General features: G+C 32.3%; 1 protein-coding gene across 1 annotated transcript; it reads right to left on the bottom strand.

The window, feature by feature from the left end:
- Positions 1-1,551: 1,551 nt before the first annotated feature.
- Positions 1,552-6,480, bottom strand: LOC25501402 (probable 1-deoxy-D-xylulose-5-phosphate synthase 2, chloroplastic). The gene is made up of 9 exons (XM_013590619.3): positions 6,245-6,480; positions 5,947-6,102; positions 5,628-5,792; positions 4,874-5,024; positions 4,331-4,602; positions 3,718-3,991; positions 2,937-3,526; positions 2,429-2,713; positions 1,552-2,105 (listed from the first exon to the last, which is right to left on the bottom strand). The coding sequence occupies exons 1-9, from the start codon at positions 6,338-6,340 to the stop codon at positions 1,959-1,961; spliced, it is 2,136 nt and encodes a 711-aa protein (XP_013446073.1). The 5' UTR covers positions 6,341-6,480; the 3' UTR covers positions 1,552-1,958.
- Positions 6,481-16,560: the final 10,080 nt, after the last annotated feature.

Genomic DNA, 16,560 nt, shown 5'->3' with positions numbered 1-16,560 from the left:
AAATAATTACAATGATAAACAAAACCATGAAAGCAAAAAGAAACAGGAAAGCATACTAAGCAATTGCTCATAAACACATGAGTGGATTGAGCCTCTAAAGATGATAGTCAAAAACGAATGTTGTATATTTCGATTTCAACCACCAAAAAGACTAAAGTTTAATGTTATCAAGTAAACACTATTGATTTGCTCCTTTTGTTGAAAAAGATGATTGGTTCTTTCTTTCCAAGTGATCCATACACAATAGATCCATGAAAGATACACACCTGATTTATAATTCTTTGATACTCCATGAAAATGTCCAAATTGGAGAAAATGATCTGGAGGGCGCTCTGGCTAAACTGTGTCAATCCCTAACCATTGCAAAATCAAATACCGCAAATCGTACCAAAAAATCACATCTCAAAAACATATAAGTTCACATTCTCGTAGCTACCACAACCTTCCACGCAAAGCTGAGCATTATTTTGAAGCACATCCCGCCTAATTAAATTATTTGTTGTTGGAATACGATTATGAAATAGTCGCCTAACAAAGTGGTTTGCTTTCAAAGAAACTACCTTAGGTAGTGACATGTGGTTATGGCCTATACAAGAATTTTTCAGGCCGGTGTAGAAGACATGTTCTCCATTGATGACATATAATTATAAGTGTTACTGACGTTATACCTTTAAGACCGATGTAAATGCATAACTACATGTCTTTTACACCAGCCTGGAAAATTCTTGTAAATGCCATAACAACGAATCTTTTATTTAAATTATTTCAAAATTCTTTTAATCATAAAATTATGTGTCATGAAGAGATTTGTAAGTGGATAAAAAGAAAGTTATTGTTTAAAAAAAACATGTTCATTCTCCTCTACAACTTTACCAAGATTTCATTAAAAGACAGATAATCACGTCAATGAGCTTCATTAAAAAACGAATAATCACGCTAATTTAACGATAACTTTCACATCTTGATTGATTTATATGTAATTATGTTAGCCCATTCTATTCTCTAAAAAAATCATAGTGATGGTTAATTATTTATTTACCTTGGTGATTAATTATGGATAGTGAAAATTGACATCATATATTATATGGAATAAGACAACTCAATTGGAAGTATGTATTATTGAGCGGCAACTTTTGAACAAAAGAATTCCAGCTAAAGATAATTTGTTGCGTCGTGGAATTTTGCATGATGATAGTTCTCATCTTTGCTTGAGAGGTTGCAAGTCTAACAAATATGTTGATCGTTCATTTTCTCAATGTGATTGGTTTGATAAAATTTGGATCCTCATTCGAAATTGGACCGGCATTTATGACGTTCTTGCCTTTTCTTCTTCTGATCATGCCACTGTATTAGGTGGTTTGGTTGTGAACTTGGACTCAAAACTCACACCAATAAACTTAGATGTGTGAATCAATGGTAAGTGACAACCAATAACCAAAACAATTGCAAGCAATAACAGCAATTTAAAGCAAAACCACGATCAAACAGAAGAATAACAAGATAAAAGAGTAATAGAAAATCGAGAACAACACCAAGAATTTGCTCATCCAATTCGATGCAGATTTGACCTGCATAGGGAAAAAAAGAGATTTATCCAATTCATTATCAAAGAGTTTCTTTACATAGATACAAATAGGTACAAGAAATTAGCTTTCAACAAGCTCTCTAAGAGCAAACCCTAATTTCTACCATTTTACCGAATCTCTTCTCTCAACCAAGAGACTTAATGATTTATGTATCCAAGGTGTTTACAAGTATATCCAAACCCTAGAATATATAGCAACTTGCAAGTAAAAATTAATCTATTTGAGTCACATGTGATTCTTGTTCCGAACACCAAGAAAATAGGACCCATATCATATAACTATAGTCTACAACAACAATATTACTATAGTTATTTACAGTTTCCTTTCACCAATTATGCTAACTTGAGTCTTCTAAATTCAAGACTTGTAATTTCACTTAAACAAAAGAGCTTCTTTTGGCATGTCCAAAAGGGAGAGGACTGTAGCTAGAATATGCTTTGATGAAAGACCTGCTTCATCAATCTGATCATTGGGTGCACCATGGTCAATGTACCTATCAGGAAGCATCATTGATCTCAACTGCATGTAGGTAAAGTTCACAAGCGAATTAGCACTTCACTTAGGAACATTCAAGAGCAAAATTAATATGAAAAAATTGAAATAACTATGTAGCCTCGATACATACTACATATACAAGTGTGATACGAAACAAATACATAAATTATTTAAACTCATGACATGACACGACTTATATACGTTAATAAAATATCACAGAGTATCTTAGGAGTATCGGTATCAGATACATATTTGACACGGATAACACTACCATTTTAGATTATCATGGCTTCATAGTTAAATCATTGAAAGGGGAGTGAATAATTCATAACGGAAGGTGTGTTTACCTTAAGTGGTCCATCAAGGAGACCAGCTAAGCTTAAGAATTGTGAAACATGTGATCCAAAACCTCCAATGGAACCCTCCTCCACTGTGATCAGTATTTCATGCTCTCTAGCCAGTAGCCTAATGAGATCAGTATCCAAAGGTTTGCAAAACCTAGCATCAGCAACTGTCACATAAACCCCTACCGCTCTAAGCATTTCTGCTGCTTTCATGCATTGCTGAACCATACAGCCGTATCCCAAAATCGCAACTCTGCTTCCTTCAAGCAGAATTCTGCCTTTTCCAATCTGTATAACAAAACATAATAGTTATATATGCTTACTATGAAGCCCTAACACAGACACGGATAACAGATATGATACTGACACATAGACACGTAGACACACATGATAATTTAACAAAACAAAAAGGTGATTGAATGTAACTGTATGTGCCGGTGTCTAACACTGACAAGTGTTGGACACCGGAACACCTTCAATTTGAGCTATCAATGCTACATAGTATGCTAACCTCAAGCGGGGTTCCTTTGTTATTAAGAGGAAGATTGGCTCCAATTCCATTTCCTCTTGGAAATCTAAAGCAACTTGGTCTATCATCTATAGCTGCTGCAGTTGCAACCATGTTCATCAGTTCAGCTTCATCAGATGGAGCCATGACAATCATGTTGGGCAAGCAAGCCATGAAGGTGATATCAAATGCTCCACAATGGGTTGGCCCATCTGCACCAACTAAACCAGCTCTATCCATCGCAAATCGAACAGGTAGTTTTTGAAGATCAACATCATGGACTACCTGATCATATCCGCGTTGTAGGAATGATGAATAAATAGCACAAAATGGCTTGAGACCTTCAGCGGCTAACCCTGCTGCAAATGTAACAGCATGTTGTTCAGCTATGCCGACATCGAAACATCGGTCTGGAAACCTTTTCTGGAAGTAATTTAGACCAGTTCCACCACCCATTGCTGCATGAATTGCCACTATCTTATTGTCCATTTCAGCTTCCTTTATCAATGAATCAGCAAAGTACTGTGTGTATGCCAGTGTAGAGGGTTTTGGCTTGAACTGGTGGCCTGTTTTTGGATCAAACTTGACAACACCTGAAAATGTGTGAAAGTATAAGCACCATTATGAATTGTTCATTATAATTACTACTTCGGACTTAACTATATGCAATAAAGTACATGCATACATATATATGAACTAGATTCATGGATTTTTTTGCTTATGTTTAAGTCCAGGGGAAGTATATGTTAACATTTGAAGCAATAAAAAAATAGCACATTCTCACCATGCATTCTATCAGCTGCTGCAAGAGCTGGAGGGTATCCCTTTCCTTTTTCTGTAACAATGTGAATCAAAACTGGACCTGGAGCTGGCATTGCTTTCACTTTCTCAAATATGTTGACTAAATCTTCAATGTTATGACCATCCATAGGACCAATGTAGTACATACCAAGCTCCTCAAAGAGTGAAGAACCAGAACCACTAATGAAATCTCTTGCATACTTATCAACTTTCGATGCAACTAGGTGTGTTTGTCCTCCTATTTGCTTTGTGATGTTCTGTAGAAGATAATTTAGAGTCAGATTCGAAAAAGGCATTGAAGTTTTTGACTTATTTAAACTTATATACTTACATAAACACTTTTGAGACTATTTAGAGAGATTATGGAAACAGCTTATGACATCTTTATAACTTGTTTTGAGCTATATTTCCATAAACTCTCAAAAATAGTTTTATGTGAAAAAGTTTATAGCTTATAAAAGAACAGTTTCACTTTATTTTATCTTTTGTCAAAGAAATAACTTTTACATGAACAATTATAAGATAAATGTTTATGCTATCAGTTCAAATTAACTTGCTTATCCAAACAAGGTCTGAGACAAATTAAAGGGACTTACTTTCGTCGCTTCTCTAAGTTTGCGAAATTTTCTGCTTGCTTGAATTTTGCTTAAAGTGCTGCTGAGGGCTCCAACTGGTGTTGCAGGGCCATCAAGTGTTGCAGTTGGCAAAGAAACTTGCTTGTTGTCATTCAGAATAACTATCAAGTTAGAATCAATGAATCCTGCATTGTTCATGGCCTCATAAGCTTGGCCGGCAGTCATTGCTCCATCTCCAATCACTGAAATCACACTGTTCTTCTTTCCCAACAGATCCCTTGCAACTGCCATACCTATTAATATTTTTTATTTGAAACAAATGAAAAGTTATTCATACATGGATTTACACATTGATTTGATTACGAAAACATTTGACACGAAATTTGACGAAATTGAATTAAACTTACCATACACCGGTCAAGTGGTAATATAAATCGATTGCGGGATAAAAAGGTAATTGCAACTTAATCGCAGCGTATTTATTTATTTTCGTTAAAAAAAATCCGTAACAATCAACATATGTGTTACAATACATGTATTGGTTTTAAGATCGAAGAATCTTACCAAGACCAGCTGATATACTTGTGGAACTGTGGCCGACTCCAAAAGCATCATGAACACTCTCATCCCTTTTGGGAAAACCTGCTAGTCCTGATGTCTTCCTAATGGTATGCATCCTTGACCTTCTACCTGTGAGAATCTTGTGGGGATATGCCTGCAATTTGGATATTTCATTTTAGTCCCTCTTATTCATGACAAAAACATTTGATTATAATGGTCAATATTTTAAGGCTGTCTTTTTTGAATGTAAGGCTATGTGTAGTGTAAGAGAAATCTTGTGTACAAAAGAATTAATGGATAGGATTGCTGATAAAGTTTATAGTCACATGTGTTAGCAAGTAGGTGAGGGAAAGTTTTATTTTAAATTGATGTTGCGGATACGAAACACGGTCGATGTGTAAAAATGCGAAAAATGTGAAAAAACACATCAGATGCGGCAAAAGTTGCGGTTGGGGACCACAATTAAAACAATGTGTAACGGATCGTATATTAGGAAATAGTTTGCCTTCCATTACACGTTTACAGATCAAACTTTCAATATTCTGACTTCATATTTCAGACCTATTTTGCAAAGTTTAAATACAAACCATCATATAAAGATCGGATGACTGAAGTCGAGTGACTACGTGAATACATAATATCAAAAATCTTAAATTTTGTTACAAGAGAATTTTTCCCTACAAGAAGATTCAATTTTCCCTACAAAAATCTCTATTGAAATTACAAGATAAAATATAAAAGAGATTAAAAGTTCAACCTGATGGCCAACATCCCATATGATCTTGTCATCCGGAGTGTCGAAAACATGATGAAGAGCAACTGATAACTCCACCACTCCCAAGCTTGAGCTAAGATGACCACCGGTGTCTGACACACTGTGTACAATGTCAGCCCTCAATTCAGCAGCCAATTGTTCCAGATCCTAAAAAATACACACATAATCATACACACAAAACCATCAAAAATCATAGAAAAACAATTTTTTTAAAAGGGTATTAGTCACAGTCAATAAAATGTACCATGCTTATTCCATAACATATCAAACATAATTCCTAGGTTTAATAAAGGATTCAAACCTCTGTGGTCAGGTTCTTCATATGAACTGGAAAATTAACTGTATCCAACAATGGTGTTGGTGGTTTTTCAGCAGAGAAATTGATCTTCCATTCATCTTTTTCTTTCCTTATAATAGTCCTTTCCCCATCACTGCTTGATGAAGCCATCACACAGAACTGATCACAAAAACAAATCACACATAAACATCATCATCAATAAAAATCTTAATCATCATATATACAAAAAAAAAAAAAAAAAAAAAAAACATTGGTTAATGATGATATTAATATTTCATGAGCATGTGATGATAAAACCAACCTGGTTTCTGAAACCATGGTTTGGATTTGGAGCTTTGAATTTGTGGCATTGAAGAAGAGAATGGTTTGGTTTAAGGAGGCAACTAGAGAGAGCCATGATTGTAAGAAGGTGAGAATGAATGAAATTGTATAAGCTGTTTGTAAGTTATATAGTGTGATGAAATATAAAGAGACAACACAAGAGACAGAGGTAGCTCTTTAATTTGTTTGTGTTGGTTTCTTATATTTAAAATATTGAATGCAGAACTTCTCTTATACATATATTTATAATAGAGTGAAGATGGCTAAGCCCAAAGGAAAACAACAAATAAATCAATCATTTGCAATCTGTTTGGCAAAACCAATTTTTGAGTTTAAAGGATTCTTTAAAATAAAAAAAAATTAAAAAAAAAACTCGATTTCTTATCCAAGATTAACTTGAGAGGATCAACCTCACCGTCCACTTGTGGGGCTCTATTTAAAGTCAGAGCAAAGCTGAAGAATCGAACTTGAGATATTGAGAAGAGCCAACTCTAAGATTTCAAGTCAACCACTAAACCAACTCCAAATAAATTTTGAGTTTAAAGTGGTTAATAATTCTTACCTGACTTACTTCCCTTTCAACCAAACTTAGAATTACCAAAGTCTTTTTTACCTAAGAATTGAAAAATCAACAGTTTCCCCAGCCCCTGCATATAATAATGCATTGTCCTACCAACTGAGCTATGCTCACGGGACTGAGGTTTTATCTTCTTTTAATATAAGTAGCTTATAGTTTATATCTTATATCTCAAAAAAAAATACTTATATCTTATCATTTAACATGTTAATTTTATTCTTCTTTTAGATGCGCTAATTTATTTATTTTTTTTTGACAAAACGCTAATTTTATTCTTAATATCTTAATTCAAAATATCCTAATTTAAAATATATTTTTATGTCGTTTTGTATCTATCATCTAATTCAACAACTTATTTTTACGTAACCAAAAAAAATAATATTTTTACAAACAATATTAATTTTTACTAAGATGATATAGACTAATTGCTAAAAAAAATTGATGGAGACTAATTAACGTTTTATCAAAAAGGATTAAATTGACGGACGTATTTATATAGTTTAAAAATAAATTGAAGAATCGATGATCAACATGAGTCGTGTCCGGTGAAATAGACTATATTTCCAAAATGTGGTTAATCAAAGTTAGAATTTTGACCCTAAAAAACATCCACATTTAATTTCAACGTGCCTCGAATAATATTACTCTTAATAAAGAAAACAAAAAAAAAACAATTTTTTTTTTAAGAGAGCGATGGTTTTTTTGGTGGTAGTTGAGATTTGAACATCAGATTTTGCATATTTTATGCATACACGCGGACAGAGAGTGATGGTTTAACAAGTAAATTGAAGATTCTCTCAAAAAGAAAACAAGTACTTCCTCCGTTTCAAAATATAAGCAAATTTTATTTTTTAGGTTCATTCAATTAATGATGATTTATGCGGTTTATAATATGGACCACATATATCATTAATTAAATGTATCAAAAAGTAAAATTTATCTATATTTTAAAACGGTAGGAGTAAATCGAAGATTTATTGAGAAAACAATCCGGTATTGAATTTTTGTGTCAATTAACTATTGCGCATTAATTACTTTGGTCTGGTCTGCTCCTTCTTTTTTTGACTCAAAAAATTAGTCTTCTCCTGCATGTACCTTCATTATTTATTCATTTTTTTAAGACCTTCATATTAATATTTTTTATTCCCTCAAACAAATTAATATTTTTTATTATTTTTATTATCTTAAATTTTTAGTATTAGAAAAATTTTATATTCAATAGTCGGTCAAAAAAGTTTCCTTTTTATTCAACAGTAACAAAATTAGTTAGGAAACGTTTTCCATTAATTTATTGCAGACGGAAAATGGCTACGAAGAGAAAAAAATATTTTCAAAAAAATTGAAGTTCCTCGAAAAAAACAAAATTGAAGTTGTTGATTAAAAATAATTGAAGTCCCTTCCAGAGAAAAGTACAAATTGATGTCGGTTAATCATTGAGAACATCTTTTTTTTTTTTTTTTTTTTTTTTACAAAAAAACGTGTTTCTCAATTTCTTGCATCATCTTTTCTGTGTTTACGGGAACGTGTTTCTCAATCTTGTTAGCTTCTTGCATGCGTTGTGAAAATCATTCATATCAAGAAATTTTTCTTTAAATTACTACATAAGTTTCGTAATATTTTATAGGCCAAATACCTCCTTGAGTCCTTTAAATTTTACGTTTGTTTTAGATAGGTTTTTTAAGTTTCGACTTTGAACGTTTCAATTTCAAATAGGTCATTTCTATCAAATCAACTTTAGCTTAACGGAGGTTGATAGAAAGGTCCTATCTGAAATAAACTCGAAACTTAAAAGACCTATCTAAAACCTTAGAAACTTAAAGGACCTATCCGAAACAAACTCAAAACTTAAAGTACTTATCTGAAACCTTAGAAACTTAAAGGATTTATCTGAAACAAACATGAAACTTAAAGGACTCGGGGAGGTATTTGACCTATTTTATACAAAAAAAAATTGCATGGCGATTTTTTTTAAGAAGTCAAATTAATATTATACTCCCTCCGATCCTATTTATTGCAGAATATTGGGTCACCGAAAGTTGATATATCTGGTTCAAAATTCAGTCCAAATACATCAACTTTTGTTGACCCAACTTTCTCTTATAAATAGGACCGGAGGTATTTACCAACAATGTTAAACACATAACTGGACTAAACCCCCAAAGATGATAGTAAAACAAAGTCGTAGTATATTTTGATTTCAATCATAAAAAAGGCTGAAGCTTAATGTTATCAAGTAATGTTATTGAATTCACTCCTTTTATTGAAAAAGACAATGAGTTCTTTTTTTCCAAGTGATTCATACGCAATATATCCATAAAAGATATATAGTTGATTTATAATTCTTTAATACTCGATACAAATGACCAAATTGGAGAAAATGATCTGGAAGGTGCTTCGGCTAAACTGTGTCAATTCCTAACCATTGCAAAATCAAATACCAAATCGTACAGAAAAAATCACATCTCATAGCTATGTATCTTCCACGGAGAGCTGGGCATTATTTTGAAGCACACCCCACCTGATTAAATTATCCGTCGTTGGAATGCGATTTTGAAACACTCGCCTCACAAAGAGGTTTACTTTCAAAGAAACCACTTTATGCCAAATAATATCAAAATTATCATAACTAATGTTGTTCTCCATTGATGACAGATAATTATAAGCGTTCTTGACATTATACTTTTTAAACGGAGATAAATGTTAGAACCACATGTTTTCTGTATCGGCTTAAAAAATTATTGTAAATGCCATAACGGTGAATCTTTTATTTAAATGATTTTAAAACTCTTTTCATCATAAAGTTGCGTGTTACGAAAAGATTTGTAAGTGGATAAAAAGAAAGTTATTGTTTAAAAAAAATGTTCATTCTCCTCTACAACTTTACCAAGATTTCATTATAAGACGAATAATCACGTCAATGAGCTTCATTCAAAGACGGATAATCACGCCAATTTAACAGTAGCTTTTACTTCTCGATTGATTTATATGTAATTATTTTAGCCATTATATTCTCTAAAAAAGTAATAGTAGTAGTTAATTATTTATTGGAGAATATAAACCAGTGCTCCCGGGACATTGGTTAAACACCAAATGAAGTAAGTTTTTATTAAAAGTAATGTAATTATTACTTAATAAAAAGTGATAGTTTATATTTCCAAGACAAAAAATTCTATTTATAGATTCTTTAACCAGTGCCCCCCGGAACACCAGTTAACAAGATCCTTATTTATTTACCGTGGTGATTAATTATGGATAGTGAAATTTAACAACACAAATATATATATATATATTATGTGGAATACGACAACTCAATTCTAAGTATTTATATTTGAGTGGAAACTTTTGAACAATAGAATTTCAACTAAAGATAATTTGTTGCGTCGTGGAATTTTGCATGATAGTTCTAATCTTTGCTTGAGAGGTTGCAATTCTAACAAATATGTTGATCGTTTATTTTTTCAATGTGATTGGTTTTATAAAATTTGGATCCTCATTCTAAATTGGATCGACATTTATGGCGTTGTTGCTTTTTCTGCTTCTGATCATGCCACTCAATTAGGTAGCTTGGTTGTGAACTTGGACTCAAAACTCACACCAGTAAGTTTAGATGTATGAAGCAATGGTAAGTGACAACCAATACCCAAAACAATTGCAAGCAATAACAACCACAATTTAAAGCAAAAACACTATCAAACAAAAGAATAACAAGATAAAAGAGTAATAGAGAATCGAGAACAACACTCCAAGAATTTGCTCATCCAATACGATCCAGATTTGACCTATGTATGGAGAAGATAGATCTCTCCAATTTATCATCAAAGAGTTTCTTTACATAGAGATACAAATAGTTACAAGAAACTAGCTTTCAACTAGCTCTCAAGAGCAAACCCTAATTTCTACAATTTTCTCGAATTTCTTCCCATAACCAAGAGACTTAATGATTTTTGTATCCAAGATGTTTACATTTGTTTCCCAACCCTAGAATATATCGCAAAAGTAACCAAATAGTAGGCTATAATTTTCTAAGGATCTCCTCTTTTCGTAAACCCTAGGTTTCCTTGCTCCCACCTCTTGCATTTTTCCCATGTGTTCCCACCGCATGAATCCCTCCCTAAAAGGAACTAACCGTTTTCCAAGAGTCATGTCTTTTGTTTCTCCAAGATTCACGTTTATAGATCTGGACGTAGGTATGGGCTTTGGCAGCATCTTGCGCGTCGCACACCCTTCCGTGGGTATCACGTATGAGGTAGAAGTAGGACATCTTAGAAACCTTCAACATTTGTTCATCACGCAACAACCATAAATCCTAGTTTTCCTCACTTTCACCTCTTGCGTGTTTCCCATGTATTTCTACCTCATGAATCTATCCCCAAAAGGAACCAACCATTTCCTAAGAGCTTCCTCTTTTGGTTCTCCAAGATTCACATTTTCCACACTTTTTAACTCTATATCCGAGTTGTTCCTTTTATAGATTTGGGCGTGGGCGTGGGCTTTCGCAGCATCTTGCGTATCGTGCAGCCCTCCGTGCACATCTTGCAGGAGACAGAAGAAAAACATCATGCGAACCTTCAACATCTACGCATCACACAACAATCATAAGCCAACTTATGAAGATTTTACACATTCACATGAGATTTCAAGATACAATTCAAGAACATGTTTGTGTGTTGCAGTAATTGGAAGGAAAGAAACGCTTATGTGTTTTCGTAATTTAGAGGGTTCAATTCATCATGTTTTGGGTAAGGTGAAAGTAAAGTCTTTTAGGTTGCTCAAATCTAAATTTTGTCATTTATCTTTTGATTTGTATGTTTGATAGATAAATCCCTTCTTTTGTCTTGGGATGCCTACTACTTAGTGTTTTCTTTAGTCCTTTTAGCCGGTTTGGCTTTGTGATTCTTGTGTTTGACCTTTTCTTTTCTATCCTATCACATTCACATCTTATGTTGGAATGACAAGTGTTTAACTTAATCCTATTTTGACTTATAAAAAGAAAAAATAATTGATTGATATTTTTCTAATGAAAAAAATCACAGATCCTCCTAGTTTGGTCATTCATAAAACCTCTTTCATATAAAACGTAATATCATTAAAAAAAATATAAAAAAAAGGTTATGCGAGTATATTTAATTCCTTCAGCGAGAAATTAATCTTCATCTCTTTTTGGGTATGAAAACATTGGAGAAAAATTATTTCTATTTATTTATAAAATTTCCCGTTTATCAATATTTTTTTATTTTATTTTATGAATATGCATAACGACAACCATCTAGATAAGAACCAGAGAGAAAGTCTCCTGTATATTCAGAGAAGATGTTTAAAAATAACACAGATGCTGTTTGTTTTTAAGTTTTTATATAATTGTTCGTTAAATTTGGTATTATATTACTTTTTTTCCTTTTCTTCAAGTAACCTAGTGGCCAGAGCTCACACAATTTAATTGTGGTGAGGTGGGGTGTCCGAAGTTCAACCCTCGAACCCTGCATATAATATATAATATGCAATATCCCTACCAACTGAGTTAAGCTCACGAAGATTTGATACTATACTACTTTAATGCGAAGAAAAATGGCTTTGTTGAAGGAAAAATACTTTTTAAAATAAGAGTCTTGTTAACGAGTGATCCCGGGGCACTCTTTAAGCATTCCTAATAAAAAAATTATTTTTTAAAATAATTAAAGACTTCAATTTCCAATGCAATAAATGCACAAACTTTAATAAAATCTTACCACTTTTGATGCTTAAAGAGTGATCCGGGAGCACTCGTTAACATTTCCCTTAACATAAATCATGGTGATTAAGTACTAAAAAATACTTCCTTCAAAAACAAAAAAAAAAGTACTAAAAATAGTTTACGATCCTTAAAAAAAGTAATAAAAATAGTTTGTTAAAAATAAAAATACTGAAGATAGAAGCTAGCATTGTTTTTTTTGTGAAATAGAAGAAACTATTATTATTCTCCTCAAAAATTTTGATTTTGACTAATTTTGGTGGTTGAAATCGAAATACACTAATTTTGATTTTGACTATCAAAAATGGCGAAGGAGTCTTCTAACTTGCTTAAACATTATTTTCTAGCTTGTTGTTTCTTTGTTTCTGCGCCTTATTGGCTTGTACATGATTGTTTTGTGTACCCATTGTGCCTAGGTGTTTTTGCACGTCTTGTGCTTTAGCGTCTAGGTTTGTTTAATATATATTCCATTTTGGTTTTTTCAAAAAAAAATCTCCTCAAAAATAGAAACTATTACCATAATTTTTATAATAAAACCGTGTGATTCTCTCCTTTGTTTTATATGTTTTGTAAAAACCTCGAACTCTTTTGTGCTAAAGAATATATCCATGTGTTGTCCGGTTAACTTTGCTCTCGACTGGTAAAAACATTGTGATGTAGAGGTTGAGATTCGAATTTCGAATTCCTCACTTATGCATATCAATTCATTGACACTAGATTACTTGCTACAAAAATGAATTTTCATGTGTTTATCTTATTCAATCCAACTTTTAATTTTGATAAATCTCTACTTGTTATCATTTATACGAATTTAGAGGGAGAAATGACTTTTTTTTTATTAAAAATCACGGTAAATATATTTATACTTTCTGCAGAGAAAGAAGTAAAAAAAATTGGACAGTAAAAACTAATTATGTTGCAGAACATCATTTGAAACCCGCATTTAGACAGTTAAAATGATATATATCGTCAATCTTTATCAGACGATTCAGAAAAAGAAAAATTAGAATTCATAAAAAAATACTTTTAATTCATAAAAAATTCAATGTTTTCCCTAAAAAAAAAAAATTATGTTTAACGAGGATTTCTATTGCAATCCAATAATACTTAATAGCACAATCCCTAAAAACAAAATACTTTTAATACTTAATAGCACCTTGATGATTTCTACAATCAAAGCTTATAAATTTGATTGTGTTTACACTCAGAACTCAGAGAGTGCTAAACTAACTTAAAGATCAATGAACTTCTGACACTTTAGATATTCTAATATTAAAAGTTTGTAAGAATTTTTTGAAGTGTTTGTGTGCTATAAAATTCAATAGAGTTTTGGCGCACTTAAAATTCGTGAAGTCTATTGTTTTCTTCAAACTCTCAAGGTCTTTAAACAGGAGAAGAGAATAGAGTCGTTGTTTGAAGAAGTGTCGGTGCATCAATTCTTCCTTAATAAGCTTTGATCAAGTTTGAAAGCTCTGCCTCTAATGGATAATTCTGTTGAATTGTACTAGATATGTTGCATTCTCTTTGCCTTTGAAAATTTTGTTTGTTTTTGCATGTGGTTTAGAGAAGACAAACAATACTTCAAAACTTGAAAGTGACCTCTCTTCAGGAGAAGACAAAATTGGTCAGAGTCCATCAAAGTTGACTATGACATATCCATCAGAATATCGACCATTGACGTGTCCATCAGAATGTGCTTCCATCATAATTTGTTTCCTTCATAATCTGCTAGGGTTCATGGAACTTCTTATCAAAGCTTTGACAATTTGTTGACATTTCTTCAAATCATAATCTTAGTCTTTCATAGCTTGGTGGTTCACAACCAACAAGTTGACTTTGAAAGTAATAATTTAATTCCATAGTCTTGCACACTTAAACACACATTAGAGTACAATTATTCTTTCACACATTGTTACCATCAAACCCTTATAGGTATTGTTCTAAAATCCACTTTGATTCAACGAAAATGATTGTTAATTTTTAAACAAAAAACATTAAAATATAGGATTAATTTTTTAATAAAGTTTTAGAATTTAAAAGTATCACATGACTATTATAACATCTCAATTATGTTGACACCTTAAAATCACAACTTATCATTTGAAGAAACCTAGTAAATATTATTAAATAATATATAAATAAATTAGAGAGTTTGAGGATTAGATTAAAACTCAAGAAAAAAAAATCCTATAGCAATTGCTTCACTAAAAATCTTATCGGAAAAATCAAATGGAATAAGCCACAATGAAAGAGCAAAAAAGTGTGGTGTAATAAAAGTTAGAAAAGACATAAACATAACCTAATCTGTTGTGAAAAAAAGTTTTTTTTTTCTGAAAGGTTTTTGTTTTTTTTTTTTTGTTGTGAAAAAAAGTTGTCCATAATAAAAGGTAGAGCGTGCCATGAAGTAAAATTATGAGTAAAAAATCTAAAATTAACTAACTTAAAAGCACAAATATATATTTAAAAATTCATTTGATGGGTAAGCATAACACAATTTTTTCATCTATTCAATAAACACAAAATAATCATATCAATAGGTTTAAAAGTTATGACCACAACAATTGAGTCAGATTCAAACAATAGGTTAAACCACCTATTCAATTGCATACATTGTTGTCATTGTCATGAAAGAATGAAGAGATACAAAGGTTCACAACAAAGCAATCCACAAAAGTAGTAACACTACCTCTAAAATTACCACTACAATTTGTAGGTTCCAAAGAGCCATCAATTTGAAATAATGCTTTTAAACATTACAATGATGACCCTTTACAGATAAAAATTTATTATTTTAAACTCCAATATTGAGGAAGACATTACATTTGGGGTGATTACCAGAAAATGAAGCATTAGCAAAAACTATGAATATAGCTTGATACATAGAGATCCAAGAGTTCTCAAATTGCATCTTTCTATGACAATGCCAAATTACATACGCAAAAAAATAATAATCACAACATAAATCAAATCAGACAAATGTTTTCTATATGATTTATTACTAGCATTGATCATAGAAGATGTGTTATTGAAAGAGTGCTTTGGCCTTTGAGGGCAGAGAATCAAGGTTGGCACATTAGAAGCTTGAAAATTCAATATTTTGATGTTATTTAATATATTTGTATGTGTAGCTAATTTCTTTTTATTTTGGTATAAGGTGTAGTTAGTAATGTATTTGATGTGAACTCTTAATTTGACTAGTTATATATAATCTTTGACTGAATTAAAACCAATGTAAGTTTGACATATTGCCAAAGCACACCGAAAATAGGACAATGAATTAAGTGATGATCTCCCGTTTCATTATTATTACCACATCTGGACACAATTGAGCATCGACCGAGATGATACTTCTACGCACCAAATTCTCCTTTGTGGGCCATATGTTGTGGAGAAGACGCCACACACAAACTGACCCATCACCCACATTAGAACGCCACTGCGAAACATTTGTAACAGTATCCTTCAAAGTAACATTAGAAAGAAAAGATGTACACTCTCCCACTAGGTCTTCCTCCAGACGTCGCCAACCCCAAGCTTCTCCTCCTTCCTCCCAACCTAAGGAAAACAATTATGCTACCGTCTTATCCTTATTAACAGATAACACAAAAAGTCTCCTAAATCTCACCCGAAAAGGGGCCGCCCCCACCCAACAGTCAGACCAAAAATAGGTTTTTAAATCATTATCTATTTTCATCTAAATACTCTTTTCAAACCAATTGTCACACTTGACCCCAATCCCCACACGAATTTTCACAATCTTCCTCCACCAAGCAAACCTGTCTCTCCCACCATTTTTGATCCGCCCCCTCTCCTCACCATAACGAGAGGAGAACACCTTATACCACATACCCTCCCTATCCACCAGACACCCAACACCGTTTACCTAATAAAGCAATGTTAAATTCCTTCATCTGCCTCACTGTAACGCCCACTTTCGTTTAATAGTTATTTAATCGAGTTTAGGCAATTATATTATAATTATATAATATAT

This window comes from Medicago truncatula, chromosome 8 (assembly GCF_003473485.1).
Source record: "Medicago truncatula cultivar Jemalong A17 chromosome 8, MtrunA17r5.0-ANR, whole genome shotgun sequence".
Taxonomy (NCBI): Eukaryota; Viridiplantae; Streptophyta; class Magnoliopsida; order Fabales; family Fabaceae; genus Medicago; species Medicago truncatula.
This window is presented reverse-complemented; position numbering and strand designations above follow the sequence as displayed.